This window comes from Planococcus citri, chromosome 1, assembly GCF_950023065.1.
Source record: "Planococcus citri chromosome 1, ihPlaCitr1.1, whole genome shotgun sequence".
NCBI classification, from domain to species: domain Eukaryota; kingdom Metazoa; phylum Arthropoda; class Insecta; order Hemiptera; family Pseudococcidae; genus Planococcus; species Planococcus citri.
The window spans coordinates 20,028,891-20,045,958 of NC_088677.1; the positions used below are offsets into that span (position 1 = coordinate 20,028,891).

A 17,068-nucleotide genomic window follows, 5' to 3' on the forward strand; every position below is an offset into this window, starting at 1 on the left:
GAGTTCAAGCCCTGATAGTTGAGCAAAAGCTAGACTATGTTGGAGGAAAACAGTTACCTTTTCGAGTCAGGATTCACTAGATGATCCAGCTTCGATTCGAACCCATTCCAAAGATAATTTTGTCACTCGATCTTCGACTTGGAACCATTGAGAGACTAAATCATCATTCCCAGCACACAATTGCAATCGAATAATACCATCAACTTTTCATAATCATACCGAAACACCAAACCTCCCTTAATCTTTAATTCCTCACGAGATTTCGACGTCCACAAAAATCCAATTCAGCGACCACATCACGCCTGATATCTATGCAAAGGCAACCCATACTACCTCACTCTAGTCATCATAATTGACCCGCACTCGCATGCTGGACCTCCCTCCCTCTTCGATGAAAGAAGAAAACGAGACTCGCGCGCATTTCGTATTCGTACTTATTACTCTTACGACGAATGGTTTTAAAAATACATTTAATTACCAATTCGAAAAATATTCAAGGTGTTTGTGTATTTTAGCATATAAATACGTATCTGACACGTATAAAAAACAAAAAAAAAGAGCATTTATATTGTGCGTATATCATTGTCGAAGAGAACGAAAAAAAAAAAACACCTCCTACAAGGTGGGGATGCTGAAAGCCCTTCAGGTTAGGAATCTGTCAGCGTGTTGGATGGAAGAGGTATTGAAACTTGCTTTCAGTACAGATTTTAAAGGCTACTCTATAGCAATAAAGCGTTCAACCTATCACCGCCGGTCATAACATTCTGAACATCGTTAAAACACGCTGTTTCGTGAGCGTTCGTCCAACGAATATAGATATCTTCCTTCGTATTGCGGTTATTAGATATTTGTGTACATAGAATACCATAATTTTTTTTTTTCACTTTACATTCACACGTCAATCTCGTCTTTTAATTAATTACACGTTATGATACGGTGCAACTTACTCCTTAATATGAGCGTAATTGTCGCCGGTGTTGTTGGTGTTTTTTGTTACGATTAAATCATGAACTTTGCGAATTATCTAACATGCGGTTTTTTACACTTTTATGCATCGCCAGTTTCATCGTTAACGGGGTATTTTCCAAGGTAAGCTGTGTGTGGAATACTTTGTTTTCTTCTTCATTTTATCGCGTATCTTTCCGGTGATCGAATGTACGTTACGATTGAGTAATTTTCGAGTATTTATTTTTTTTACGATATGTGTGATTTTTCTTCTTCATAAATTCGATAGATGAAATCTTCAAAAATATTGTTACGTAAAATGATAATAAATCGAGAGAGAAATTTGTCGAATTACGTGAAAAAAAAAAATACATAAATTTAAACTTTGAGGGCAACAACAACAACTAATAAACCACCTCTCATAAATCAAAATATCGTCGTGTAATTTGAATAGTTGTATTATTTCGTTACTTTTCAACTTTGTTTCGCTTCTTTAAAAATAGAATACCTACTAGTTAAACCACATACCTATCCAGGGGGACATTTGAATTGAATTCGATCGTATCGTAAAACATCCAACTCGTGACTGGATCCACTTCATGATTAGCCTGTTGATCAGAAGAGCAATTCGAAGGAAATAAATTATCGTGTTTATTCTTCGAATAGAACGGTATTTAGAAAAAATAACACTAATGAGCTATAAATAGAAATATACGATGGCTATCCTTTATTATAAGTAGGTACGTAGTGTATTTAGAAAAATCGATTCCAGCTACTATACCACTAAAATACCCATTTGTAAAATTGCGATTTAATCGATACGAACTCTGCAGCTATCGATATCAACACTGGTCTTTGGGATAAGGATAAAAGGCACCGCCACCACTTATTATAAAAGACTAACGTTAGCATTTCGTTGACTTTTTATTTATTGCTGTAGCGAAATAGGTAGGTATTCGAACCACTAACAACACAGCTGATAAGGGTTCGTTGCTTTCTCACTCTCCTGCAGTCAGTTTCACCTGCGATTCTGCTGTATTAACTGAACGAGGAGCGTATCAAAAGAAAAAGGATGGAATCGCTGGAGATGAGATTGAAAATAATCAGTAGTAAATCTTATCGACATTCGTGATAAATTATGCACTGGGAACCTTCATCTTACGAGAAGTTTTCTTAGTTAGCAAATTTGTAATCGCTAAATTGATCTGGGGTTTCTTTACTTAGTATTCAACTGGGACGAATCATGAAAAAAATGTAATCGGAGTTCGACTAAATTCAGCATAGATCTTCATATTATCGAGTTGAAAGTTGGCCATAAAAAATTAATCCCCTCAGGATATCCCCTGGGAGAAGAGATTAGGGCTCTCAAAGAGGGATCAGTTTTGGAAAAATCGTGTTTTTTCGCTCTAGTTCTGACCCTACTTGTTTTAGGGAAAATGGCCATGTTCCTCGTGAAAATATTCGAGATTCTGCATCGATCTATGCCATTGTCGTTAAAATCCAAGACTATTTCAAAAGTTCTACTGAGCAGTTGAAAATTTGCAAATCGTTTTTTTTTTTTGGACGAATTCACGTTTCAAAATTTTTTTTCTTCGAGTTAATTGGGTCAAATATTGAAAGATACTATTATTCCTGAAACAGCGGAAATACTTTGTAGCGCAGTAGTGCCAATTTTTTGATCATTATTGCCTACTCGGAAAAATCAAAAAATGAATTTTTGGTCATTTTTTCTCAATTTTTTGAAATTGGAAATAATTACCAAAAAATTGGCACCATTGCGTTCCAAAAGTTTTATTTTCAACTGTTCAGGAATGATATCTTTCAAAATTTTGGCCTAATTACCTAATGTAAAATATTTCAACTGCTCAGTGGACCATATAAAAGTGGTCTTGGATTTTGACAGCAATAGCATACTCATAGGTCGACGCAGAATCTTAAGGACTGGACCATTTTTCCCACAACAGGTTGAGTAGAAGCTAGAGGAGAAAAAAATCACGATTTTTTTAGAAAATTTTCAATCTTCGAGAGCTTATATCTTTCCCTCCCACCAACCATGGGAGGGGGGGCTAATATTTATCTTTATGAACTTCAAACGTAAACTGAAGGTCTTTGCTGAATTGGGTCAAAATCCGGCGACTTTTTTATGGGGGGGGGGGGGTAAACCTCAGCATTCATGTTTTAGGATGTACATTATTTTGCAAAGTTGAAATTTTCCACCTTCTACCCTCTAAAATTGTTACTTTGGGTGAGAAAATAATCTCCTATTTTTTATTTTTCCCACAGCTGCATGAAAAGTTGTGCCAATAGCTTCCCCCCTCTCTCCTCGAGCTATAAAAAAAATCAATTTATCCAGAATTCTTCGTTACTGCATCAGAATTTTTCTAAATGACACCTTTTTCAAGAATGAACTTCCTCTGGTCAATCCTTGAAGACAGTGGTCCCTTAAAAACCAGTCCCTCAAAGTAGAAAAACTCAAAAAAAATAAATAAATAAATAAATTGGGAACCAGTGAAAATTTTTTGGAAAATTTCCCATTTTCGTGTTAAAATTATCCGACATAATTTTTTTTCAAGAAAATGCCTCCCTCGCGAACCTCCAATTGGTGTGGTTCTTTTGAACAAAGTCCCCTAAATTCTGGAAAAATGAAAAAAAGATGAAAAAATTCATGTCTGCATCAATTTTTTGAAAATTTTTCGTTTTTGGGCAGATTTTTCTAAGTAACCATTTTTTTTCAAGAAAATCCTTCCTCCGACCCCCCCCCCCCTCCGTTCCCAAACGATGTAGATCCCTTTCTGTAAAACCCCTCAACGTTGAAAAGAAATGAAAAATGTACATCTGTACTTACCTACTTACCAATTCACTGAAAATGTTTCATTTCTAGGCAGAAGTTCTTTTAAATTACCACCTATACAAGAGAATTTCTCCCTCGGTCCCTCAAGTGATGATGGTCTCCTTGTACGAAGCCCTCGAGGTTGGAAAATATCAAAAAAATATAAAAAATATTGATGTCTGTAGTAATTAATTGAAAATTTTTCATTTCTGAGCAGAACAAACTTCGAACAGATTTCGGCAACGAATTCTTTTTTCAACTGCAACTCATGATGAGTTGACTATTCGTTTGATTCTTTTCAAAAATGAGTTGAAAATATCGTTTGATCGAACTCCTTTTCAACTCTTTTTTTTATAAGTCAGTAGTCGAATCTTGACCCTCTGGAGTAATTCAGAGAACGAATTTTGACTGAAAAATTGGTTGTGAGATTTTTTAGATTTTTTATAAAATAGGTACTTTCTTGATTTGAAAAAAAAAAACTAATTCAAGCCATCACTAGCTTTGATAATTTAATAAAATTCCCTCAATTTCCTTAAAACGATTACCTAAGTTGATTTTTATAGCCAAATTTAAAAATGCAAACGGAAACAGAAGTCCAAATTGATGGAAATTTGCTATAAAAATCCAAATTTAGCAGAAAAATTTATTTTTGATGTTTTTTCTATTTTTCATAAAAATACCTACTTGTTTGCCTGTTTTGAAAAAAAAAAATCGAATTCGAGTCGTCACTTACTTTGATAATTGAATGAAATTCCCTCAATCTTTTGAAAACGATTACCTTAAGGCTTAAATTATTTCTATAGCCAAATTTAAAAATGTTAACAAAAACAGAAGATCACATTGATGGAAATTTGCTATAAAAATTCCACTACCCGAAATTTTTTTCTATTTTTTCCAACCTAATAAATATTTTTGGTACTCGCTGAAAAAAATTTTGAGCCTAAAAATATCCAATGCCCTGGTTTTGACAATAACATCAATCAATCAAGTATTCATTTCACCTCACGAGGAAAATTTTGCATCGCAATAAAATTGAAATGAGATGAGTATTTACCAAGCTTTTTATCGAAAATTCCATTAAGTAACAAATTTTCAAATTCAGAAAAAATTGGTAAAAAACTGAAATATTTGTCAAAAGAGAAAATTTTAATGTTTTTGGATTGGGAAACGGTTCGATTTGTGATAAAATGAAATAATGAAAATGTGTGCACTTGAGAGAGCAGAAGCTCGATAATTTTGAAAACTTGTTGGAATTCAATTTTGGAATTTGGAGGGAAAATTAGATGTAAGCACGAGCAAAATTTTGCATCGCAACAAAATTGAAATGAGATGAGTATCCTAAGATATTTATCTCGAAAATTCCATTTAAAAGTTTTTTAATTCGGAAAAAATTTGGTAAAAAACTGACATTTTTGGCAAATAGAAAAAATTTTAATGTTTTTAAAATTAGAAAGCAGTTCAATTTGTGATAAAATTAAAATTGGCGTACTTAGAGAACAGAAGCTCGATAACTTTGAAAACTTGCTGGAATTCAATTTTGGAATTTGGAGGGAAAATTAGATGTAGGTAAGCAGTTCATGACGATGTAAAAATGATTAAAAAATCACCAAATTTCCCAAATCAAATACCAATTGAGGCATTACATTCAAATTTATGTAATTAATTTTCCACGCCCATCCATTTGAACGAGACCATGACTTTTGGAAAAAGCATGATCTGAAACTCTCCTCAACAAAATTCAAACTGACTAAACCAAACTGATTTTTCGATTTTTAAAAATTCAAAACTGACCATTTTTGTCGAATTAAAATTTTTTTAAAAATTTATGCAGTAAAAATTGTGGAAAATTGTACGATATTTCCTTCTTAATACTGGAAAATATCTGACTCAAACTTAACGATGACTAATAACTCGAACAAATCGAAAAACATCTTACACAGAATAAAAATAAAAGATTTATTTTTAATTCTAGGTCGTTGACCCGAAGGTAACAACAACAACAATAATACCGAGCTTTAAGCTCAACGAAATATAACTTTACAGTATGACGATTAACGAAGTAATAACGCGTCGCAGAAACGTACATAACGAATTTAACTTATAACTTACTTAAATAAACGATAGCCAACAGTTTACGCGATTTTACGAAAGAGGATAAAATTCACATAACTCGTAACCAACAATATCTCATTACGCTCTAACAGAATTTCAAACTCGCGAAACCGAAATTTATTTTTATTAAAAATAAAAACTTGAAAGTTATCGATAAATATCGTTACTGTTAACGTTACGAGACCAATTTTGCCAACAAAAATTAGTTCTGAAAAAATATCAACTCACCTTTGAACTGAAGTTTAACATTTCGAGTCATTCTGAAGGCTACTGAATGACCAAAAATGGTAAAATTAGGTTCGAGGGAGTTGATCTTTCATAGAACTAATTTTCATAATTTTTAATAAACATGCTGTGGCATCAAAAAACATCATTTGCCAAGAATGGTCAATTTTTGAATATGTACTTAGAGGTACTTCAAAATTTGCCAAAAATTGAAAAATCAATTAAGGTAGCTGAAATTTGGGTTACAGGAGGTCAATACCAGACTCTTTCCAAAAATCACAGTCCCGTTTAAATCTGAGGCAGACACCTCGAGAGGTTCCCTGATCAGTAGTCTATTCAGTCTTCAAAATGAACATTTTCTTCTGTTTCAAAATTTTGATGCTGCATTAAAAATAAAACTTCCCAATTTCTTACTTTTTATACTCGAATGAAATTCTAAAAATTTCAAAATTAATATTTTACAAAATTTATAACCTCACGACATTTGAATTTAATCCTATTTCAAAGCAATTTTTTCGTAATGTGAACATAGTTTTTCCCGTATGAGCTCTCAAAGTTGTCAAAAAAAGAAATTAAAGTGCTGTTTGTAGATCTCGAGACATTAAATTTTCCTTCGAGAGCCCTTTTTGAACTTTTTTTAGTGCATTGGAAGGTCAAGTAGCACCTACACTAATGAGCATAATGTGATTAGGATTCATCTTCGTATTCGAACTCTTTTTTTTTGGTGAATAGTTTTTAAAAATTAGGCAACATTTTTTTTTTTCAAATTGATTTCTTCGAAAAGAGTTACTGATTCAGAATTTTGATCTTTTTTCTTGAAAAAAAAAAAAAAAAAAAATTGAAATAGTCGAGTTGAGAACTCATTTCACAAATTCGAGGATTAGAAAGTAAAAAACGTAAAAATTCAAATTTTTTGGTTTTCTAAAATGTATTTTAGGAAATTTTGGGGGGGGGGGGCTTTTCGACATAACTTCGAAACAATAACATCAAAGGGTGGCAGCAAAAATAAATCGAAAAAATATTATCAATCATATAAATAAGGTGGGTAGGTAGGTTAGGTAGGTAAAGTGTACACCGTCCTAATCAGCATTAAATCTTATCGAAATTCACGATAAATAATCCATTCACTCGAGAAACTGTTATCTCGCAAGAAAGTGTTCCTCGTTAATGAAAATAATCGCCAATTAAGTCGATTGTTTTTCCCTTATGGCATCAGTATGTCGCGTGTTTCGCCATTTCACCGACCATATCGATAAGATCATAAGTAACGATAAAATCATCGTAAATTTTCGCGAAATAAAAAAGAACACAGCGAAGCAAAAATGCGAATTTTTTCAAAGTCATTCGTATTACACCCAGTACGAGTACGTGTTACCGAGCACGAGACCGAGGATTTGTCTGCACCCGAAAAAAGAAAAAAAAACAATATAACCGAATGAAAAAGAAGTGAAAAAAAAAATCAAAGAATCACATTCCTAGATGTTTTTTGTGCTGGTTTTATGTTTATATAAATACTCGTAAGTCGTAAGTCGTACGTATCTGCGGAGACCAGCTATGGAATGCGGTCTAGTGTTAGCATATTACTATATAGTACTACAGAACCCAACAACGTACTACAAATACAAACGTAATAAGTAAAAGTAACAGGCGCTTACGGTTTTTTTTTCGAATCGCTTAACTGTATTTGTACATTTTAGCTGCGAAGAACTTTCTGCATATTCCAGAATCTCCGAGTAAAAAATGCCTTATTGTCATTGAGACAACTTGTTTGGCTTGATTTCAAATGCAGAAAAGCAGTTGAAGTTTTTAAACTCGTGATTGCGATATTTCGGAAATTTTGCTAAACTGATACCTAAGAATAGGTACATACCTTGGTGGGTATGGTGAAGATTACAGTCCATGGTGGTAATAGGAATCCAGTCCCGGATATTCGGTTATGGTCTTGCTTGAAAATTACAGCGTTGGAAATTATTTTATCGTCGGTATTTTCCATCTGAAAAAAAAATGACGAAACATGTTTTTTATTTTACAAAAAAAAAAGAAAAATGTATCCAACTCTAACCCTACTCTAAGCATACACTTGCAATATTATCGAACTAGTAATCGCTGTCATTAATTTCGCACGAGAAAAGTATCATCCTGGAGGATCAAAAGTCCACAATTACGATAGGGAAATCGATCATCAACAACGACAGATACATTTTACTCACAATTGCCTCCAAAATGAGAAAATGTACCCATTTAATTCGCTCCCATTATCACAATAAGGGGGGAAAGGGAATCCATCTATAAAAATTTATTACTTCAATGCCATCGTAAAAAAAATACGTGTCAAACACTCAAAAATGTCGCAGCAATGGCGAAAATATTTACGAGCTTGTCTATCTACTTAGTTTATATTTGCCACAAACGCCCCCCTCCCCCCTTCTCGCGCCTTTTTTACAAACCACCTGCTATATCAACTCGTGAAATGCTACGTTACTTGCGGAGAGTGTAATAAAGTGGAATAAATTTATCAACTGAAAAGTGAAAAACAGTGGCGCCTTCCTATATTCCATGTGGACGAGTTTTTTAGCATTTATCTGGATTAGATCCATAAAGCAGTTGGCTGGCGGATATACTTACATATGAAATCAACCGATAGGTTTTAAACTACTGTGGAATGCGAGATATGTTGAAAATGTAGTTATAATTTATATAGAGAATGTGTTTGAGAAACAGATATCTTTTTTTGCTTTTGAACGTTATAGGTAAGGTAATAGGTATATGTCTGTATAGTAGACCAGCAACGGCATCGGCAGCAGCAGCGATGCAATGGTGCTAAAATACCTGAACACATAAATTTTACGTGTTCGACCAATACGAGTACGAGTACAACGAGCGCCCGCGATCGTGAAGTATTAACTCGTATAGTGCTTTCCGCGATGTTTTTTTTCACGCTGTTGAGGACTGCGAGTGTGAGGTGCTGGTTTGCAACAAACCAGTAGATTGCGGATTGCGGTTGTTGTTGTGGTGGAATTCTTAGACGTTGTAAATGTGTGTCTGGAAAATCTACGATCTTCTGTAGGTACGGAGTATTAAATTGATCCGTGGAATGGATATTTATTTAGTTCACGGTGGTAGAGGAATTTTATTGAAAATTTCGTCGTATTGGAGGACTGCTGTGGACCGAGCTGGTGTGAGGATGATGGAAGACAACAGGTAGTTTTGAGGTATCTGCAGAGCTCGTGCTTCGAGTCACTGAAGTTCAAGTTATTAAAATTGACCTTTGGTTACTTTTTCAATGTTTTTTTATTCGTAAATTTTCAAAAATTAGATTTTTTCACACGTTTATAAATCTACTAGAGAAAAAAATCCCAATATCAATAAGTGAATAATAAATGAAATTTTTTGGAATTTTTCTCAAAAAAAAACTTTTGCATAGAAACCTATAATTTTTCATAATTTTTGGCAAAAAGTTTGACTTTGACAATTTTACCAAGAAACAGGGATTTTGAATAATTTGAAGGAAAAAAAACGTAAAAATTTTCGTAAAAAAGTTTTCAAAAAGCAAAAATTTGACAACGTAAGCAAAAAGCAGCAATTTTCGAAAATTATTTGAAAAAAATAACATTTTTCCAAAATTTATTTTTTCGAACAAAAACAGTGAGACTTTTTTTTTTTTTAGATTTTTCAGTTTAGAAAAACGACATCCCTCGGTAGATTTTGACAATTTCAAGTAAAAAAGCGACAATTTTCAATTTTTTTAAAAAGCTATCATTTTTGACAATTCTCGACAAAAGCAAATTTGTGGATTTGGAAACAAGTAAAACTTCTTGAAATTTTTTGAAAAGAAAAAAGGAAGGAAATTGGTGACAATTTTTTTGAATTACTCGTACTTCTCACCAATTAGTAATTGCCAAAAGTTTTCACGAAAATTGCGAAAAGGTCTCATTCTTCGACAAAAATTTTGAAAATAGTTCATCAGCAAACACTTCCGATAATGGTTCGCTTTTTTGTTAAAAATTCTCAAAAGGTCTCACCAAAACTCTCACATTTTGTCAAATTTTTCAAACAGTTTCATTTCTTGTTGAAAATAGTCGCTTTTGTGCAAAAAAAGAAGTCTCTCAGTGTTCTAATTTTTAAAGCAAAAAATCGCCCAAAAATCTACTTATTTTAGCAAAAAATCCCAAAAAATCTCAGTATTCTGTAGCCCATTTCAAAAAAAATTGCCAAAAAAAAGTCTGCATTTTGCTAAAACTGTCTTGAGTTTTGCCAAAACTTCCAAAAATAGTCATCAAGTAATTTCCCTTTTTTTAATGGAAAAAATTTCAAGAATTCTTACCACAAATTTGCTACTGTCCCGAATTGTCAAAAATTCTAGCATTTTAGAAAATTAAAAATTGTCGCTTTTTAACTTGAAATTGCCAAAAAATTACCAAGGAGGGTCGTTTTTCTAAACTGAAAAAATCTACAAAAACAGTCTCACTGTCTGAAAAAAGAAATTGCAAAAAAATATAATTTTTCACCTACATTGCCAAATTTTTGAAAAAATTACCACAGAGATTTTCACGTGTTTTTTTTTTCAAATTATCCAAACCCCTTGCCTTTTGGTAAAAAATGTTCGGATTTTTGCAAGAATTGTCGATGTCTCGCTTTTTGTCAAAAATTGTAGTTATCTAAAAATTCTCGTTTTTTAAAAAAGTTGCCAAAGATCGCCGTTTTTTTTTTTTTGCAAAAAATTCCATGTTTTACTTCTTTTAAATAGGTTGTTTCAAGTCTCACTTTTTTGCCAGAAATTGTCAAAAAGCACTTTCCTTGAAAATTGTCGGGTTCGCTGTTCATCATATAAAATGCCAAAGTCTCATTTTTCAACCAAAAAATATGAAAAAGTCTCCCATTTTCAAAAAAAATTTTGGAGGAGGATTATTTTTTGCCAAAAATAGATGAAAAGTTTTTTTTGTTTTTTGCTGAAATAATTGTTCAGTCTTTTACCTACTTGTCACATTTGAAAAAGTCTTACTTTTTTCCAAAACTTGCCTCAAAGAAATCTAACTTTATTAGGTACCCGAAACTGCTAAAAATTACCAAGAAGCGTGGGTTTTTTATCTAAAAGTTGAAAAAGTCCCACTTTTTGAAAAAATGTAATTCAACAATTTTTGTATGCCAATTAATTTCTATAAATTTCTGATTTCTGCTAAAATTGTCAAATGTGTGCTTTTTGAAAAAATTCTTGCTTTTCAGCAAAATTATCGATGATTTTCATTATTTTTTAAACAATCCAAAACTTTCGACTTTCTGCCACAGATTGCTAAAAATTCTCGCTTTCTTGCCAATACATAATTCCCAAAAAGTCGTGTTTTAGGCTTGAAATAGTCAACATTTCTCTTTTTGTAAAAAAAAACTCGTTTAAAAAAAAAAATCCATCAAGTTTCCTTTTTTTTGCAAAAATTTCCAAAAAGTCTCACTTTTCTTCAAAAATTGACCAAGTCTCAATTTTTTACCAAACATTGCCAATAACCCCTTCCATTTGCTTAAATTTTCGAAGTCTCACTTTATTTTTTTCAAATATTGACGTTTTTTTGCCAGAAATTGCCCAAAAGTTTCAAAATACTCAGTTCAACTTCTTAAATAAAAAACCAAAACGTTTCGATTTCCGACGTTTTATTTTTTTGGTGATTTTTTTCTGCACTAAAATGTTTTTTTTTTCAACGTTTTGTCTCTTTTTCGGTTACTTTTCTGAGCTTTTTAATTACCTACTCAAGTGACGTACTTTTTTTTTGGAAAAAATTGAGTTGCTTGAATGAGTACTTGATACTGGTGAACCGATGCAAGTACAAGTTCACAAATAGAGATGAGTAATAATTAGACAAACAGGAACACATGCTTAATACGAGTACGTAGAACAAAAAGCATTGCAGTTGCAAGCATCAAGACAGAAAGCACCAGGGAATTCGGATTATTCCTCTGTCAAGCTGCGATGCGATGCGATAGATAGGTACACCCAAACAGACCTCATTACAATCTCCTGTCCATGAGAAAGATGAATAGCAAACAATAACTTGTAGTAGGCCTATATTTCCAGCGTAATAGCGAGGATATGAAATCCTAGGTCAACTGGTCCAACTTGAGCTTAAAAGATTACAACGCCATGCATCTTCGTTTTCGATTTCGATTTCGTCATGGCGAATTACATATTCTTCGTCGTCGTATCTTTACAAAAATTGTATCACGAATCACGATCAAAAATATGTTTACAAATACATAGATACCTACGTACATAGTTTAGGATCAAGCTAAGGAGCGTTTCGAATTATTAATCGAAGCAGAGGTCGTATTCGGTTTTTTAAAAAGTAACCAAGTAACCAAAGTTACCTTTTTTTAAATGCAAATTGTTAAATATGACGTATTGATAATATACATAATATCAATCAATGTGAATAATTTGAGAAAAATGTACACTGCATGTTTATTATTTTTCAACTGGCTTTACACTGAATTTTCAGCGTTACGGTTACAAAGCCCTGCATTTTGCTCGATTTGTCAAAGTCTCCCTATATTCGGCTAAATTGCGAAAAATTTCGATTTCCGTCAAAATGGTCTAAAAGTTTCGGTTTTTGATGCAAACTGGTGAACATTTTTCGCCAATTCCAAATATTGTCAATCCCCCCCCCCCAAACACACCAAAAAAATAACCCTCAAAAGTATCGCTTTCGCCAGAAATTAATTGTCAAGAAGTCTCACTTTTTCAAAAGCAATTTCAAAAAAATAATTGTCAAAGTCTCCCTTTATTCTGCCAAAAATGGCAAAAAATTCAGCCTTCTGTCAAAATGGTCTAAAAGTCTCGGTTTTTGATGTAAACTGGTGAACATTTTTCGCCAATTCCAAATATTGTCAACCCCCCCCCCCCCCCCCAACCAAAAAATAACCCTCAAAAGTATCGCTTTCGCCAGAAATTAATTGTCAAGAAGTCTCACTTTTTCAAGAGCAATTTCAAAAAAATAATTTTTTGTCAATAATTTCCAAGAAACTGCCAACGCTTTACTTTATGCCAAAAATTGCTGTTTTTTGCAAAAAATTACTCGAAGTTCTACTTTTTTCTCAAAATTGTCCAAAATTCTCGCTTTTTTGCCCAAAATTGCGAAAAAAAATTGTTTCTCAGTAATTGCTATAAAATCTTAGTTCTTGCTACAATTGTCAAAGTCTTCAGCTCTTTGCCGAAAATTGACAAAAACGCTCGATTTCAAGCAACGTTGCTAAAAAAAATTCACTTTATTTTAAAAATTTCAAAATCTCCCATTTAAAAAAAAATTGTAATGATCTCATACTCTTTTCCCAAAATGGTTCAGAATTCTCGTTGCTTTGACAGGTAGGTAGGTACTTCGAAAATACGAGTATATCTTTTTTAATTTGTTCAAGTCTTCGTATTTGCCAAAAATTAACAAATTGCTCGCTTTTTAAAAAATTTACAAACATTTTCGCTTATTAGAAAAATTGCTATAGACGATCGTTTTATGCGAAAAATACCAAAATGTCCCACTTTTTATTCAAAATTGTCTAAAATTCTCGCTTTTCGATCAAAACTACTGAAAAGTATATTTTTTACCAATATTTGCCATGAAGTCTCGCTCTTTGCTAAAATTTTCAAAAGTGTTGCTTTTCACAAAAAATTTCAATTTTTTTCACCAAGTTCAAGAAGTCTCTTTTTTTTTCAAAAAATTGTCCAGAATTCCAGCTTTTTCGCCGGAAATTGCCAAGAAACCATTTTTTTTTTTGTTGAAATTGTCAAGTCTAGTTTTTTGCCAAAAAGGTGTAAACAATTCCCGCTTTTGCAAAAATACGTAACAAAAACTTTTGCTGTTTATCAAAATGACTAATTTTTTGGAAAAAAAATTCCAAAAAGTGTCACATTTTTCTAAAAATAGTCCAAGTTTTTCTTTTTCGACAAAAATTGTCTAAAAGCCTCTCTTTTCGCTAAAATTCTTCCTGTCATGCTTTTTTGACCCTGAATTTTACCTCACAAAAGGTCCTAGTTTTATTTTTAGGCCTCGAATTTATCTTACAAAAGGTCCTGCTTTCAAGTCTTGCACTCTTGTCCTTGCAATTGTATCAAACTTCTCACTTTTCAGCTAAAAAGTACCCCTCCCCCCACCACCAAAAATCACCCAAATGTCTTGTTTTTTTTGGCCAGCTGAAAAATACCTACAACTTTTTTGCCAATATTCTCAAAAGATCCAATTTTTTGCTTAGATTGCCAATGTTTTGTATTTTGCTCGCCAAAAGTTTGCTTCAGTGCCAAAAATTGCTACAATTCTCACTTCGTTGCCGAAAATTTCCAGAAAGTTTCAAAATTAATTCAACTTCTTGAAATTAGAAATTTCTTTGTCATTTTTTTCTGCATTTCTTCAATTTTTTTTGCACATTTTTGCAATTATTGCTGAATAGTTTTTTTTTCAAGAATCATCCAAATGTTCATTTTTTTTTAAAACCAGAAATTGCTAAAAAAAATATCACTTTTATGCCAGTTATTCCCAAAAGGTCGTGCTTTTGACTAACATGGTCAAAGTTTTGCTTTTTGCCAAAAATTGTCCACAAGTCTCACTTCGTTTCCAAAAATCGCCATTCATCAAAAAATTGCAGAATTAATCTTACCTCTTGAAATTAAAAACCAGAACATTCCAATTTAAAATGGTGTGTTTCTTTATTCATTATTTTGAGAGGAGGGAGGGGGAATTTTCTAAACATTAATTTTTATTTATGTTATGTCACTTTCTTGGTTACTTTTTCGAGCATTTTTGGTCATTTGAATTACATTTTTTTTGGAAGAAATTGAATACGAGCGAACGAGCCCTGATCAGATCTGAACAACACTAATCTGAGGGCATTAGATCTGGTCGTAGATCTGATTAAGTGAAATACGAAGTGATCGGAACAGATCAGATGAAATTTTTTCAAGCTGTTTGCCTAGATTTTCTCCCAAGCGCAATATTTTTCAATTTTTTCCTCACAATTTTCCTACAAAACCCATATATCTGAGACCCTGTTACGAGTACCTACTTATGTCGTCCTTTCTCTTTCAAAATATACACTGCAATGATTTCTACGTACAAAAAATTTCGAAATTCTTAGAAAATAAGAAGAAACAATAATCACCTATTTACGAGAATAGTAAATCCAAATGTCGGTTTACAGGGTACCAGTACCGGTAGTTATTAGTTTTACTGGGTACCTGACCTTTCTCTACAGTTTTGTTTATCTTAATCGACTCGAGCATTTCTCGGAAATTAATAGTATTTGTACTTATTATTTGGCAACGCAACGAGCGAGCTTTTTACGTTTTGATGATTTTGAAATGAAATCGTAAACAACGAATATTTTGATTCTTACAATCCTATTCACGTAGTCGATCGTAAATTACTCGTTCGACTTTCTGCGAAATAACAACACTAAAACTAAAACATAACGCAGCTTTCAAAACGAATCAGTAGACAAAATAATCTAGAAATTCGATTCCATTTCCAAAACACGATGGGATTGAAATATGTAAAAATGATAGTCCTAAATTGCTAAATTCTTTCGATACTGTCTCATGTCTATTCGTCCACATGTAAGCATAATAAACTTAAAGAAATAAATTCAGCAAAACTGTGATTCATAATTAGTAGTTTGAAATGCACCACACACTGTGATACGAGTACATATATTACAGATGAATGAGAGCATGAAACAGAACAGTCAGTCAGTCGGTATGATGCATAGCATTCTATTAGTCATCTGTTTGGTCTTCAATGGACTAATGCGTTTCGCAGAATCGTAAAAATAGTGTCGCCTTTTTATTCCATTTTAGCTGTTATTAAATGATAATATGTAACTCGGTACTATGTATAAATCGTCATCACCGCAATAGAATGAGGCAGGGAAGGGGGAGGGGGAGGGGATGACTCACGCAATTATTTTTATCTCGTTCGACCACAACGATGAAAATAAATAAACGAGGTGGCGCTTCGTTAAAAAAAAATCTATAATATCTACGAAGCACTTATATACTCGTATATTGCAATCGTAAACCGATCATTTATTACACTCGATGCACAACAACTTGCAACTTGGCTTCTTCGTCGTATACTCGTATTAATCTCTGTCCTTTTTCATTTTGTATGTTTACACAGCCAGACTGTAAAGTAAAATTGCAACAGTGCGAAAATAAGAAACCAACACCTCGCAGACAGGTTTGTGGAACCGATAATCAAACGTATCCGAACAGATGTGCTCTACTTCGCGTACAATGTGCACAGAACAATCTGCTAGAAGTGAAACATCGCGGAAAATGCAAAGGTTCGTACTCATCGTACATAGATATAGGTATCATTTTACTACACATACGTAAACGACGAGTCGACGAGCGACGTCAAAAAATCAACAGTATAGAGAACTCTGGAGTGGAGACTGTTGGTCTGCTGCAGCAGCCAGTATTAGACACGAAGACGTGCGGGTGCTGTACTGTGTAGTAATCATTGTCCACCGCCAGCGGGAGGTTTCCATTTTCAGAACCAGTTTGAATTATATTGGCTATTGTTAAACATAACATTTACTCGAACCAAACCAGTTTCGGCGTTTAATTTTAACTAAAACCTAGCGCAAGGTCTCGCGCAATCAAAAGAATAAGCACAGGTGTGAACACCTGGTCAACATAGGCTCGTCAAAAAATGTCCCAAGTTTAAATTGTTTGTCTGGTGAGTTGTGCTAACGTGAGAGACGTACATAGTGGTACGTCTGTGTAACTATGTACTTACTCGTATGAGCACGTACGCGATGATACATTGTATGTACTAGTGCTAGGCATTGTTTACTTGAATACTCGCCAATAATGGTGGACTGCGATGGTCATTGATCAAGCGAGATTGCCAGTGGCGGATTTAATGAGCAGACTGAGCAGAGACTTCGTGGCCACACGTTTCAGAAAGGCTCATTTCGGAA

The 17,068-nt window shown here is 33.3% G+C and overlaps 1 protein-coding gene across 2 annotated transcripts in view; it reads left to right on the top strand.

Annotated features, from left to right (window-relative positions):
• Positions 1–691: 691 nt before the first annotated feature.
• Positions 692–17,068, top strand: part of magu (SPARC related modular calcium binding-like protein magu) — a 30,488-nt gene continuing 14,111 nt past the window's right edge. For both annotated transcript variants that reach the window (XM_065370325.1, XM_065370326.1), the window contains exons 1-2: positions 692–1,089; positions 16,261–16,426. In XM_065370325.1, coding sequence (XP_065226397.1) covers positions 1,030–1,089; positions 16,261–16,426 — 226 coding nt within the window. In that variant the 5' untranslated portion in view covers positions 692–1,029. The remainder of the gene's footprint in view (positions 1,090–16,260; positions 16,427–17,068) is intronic.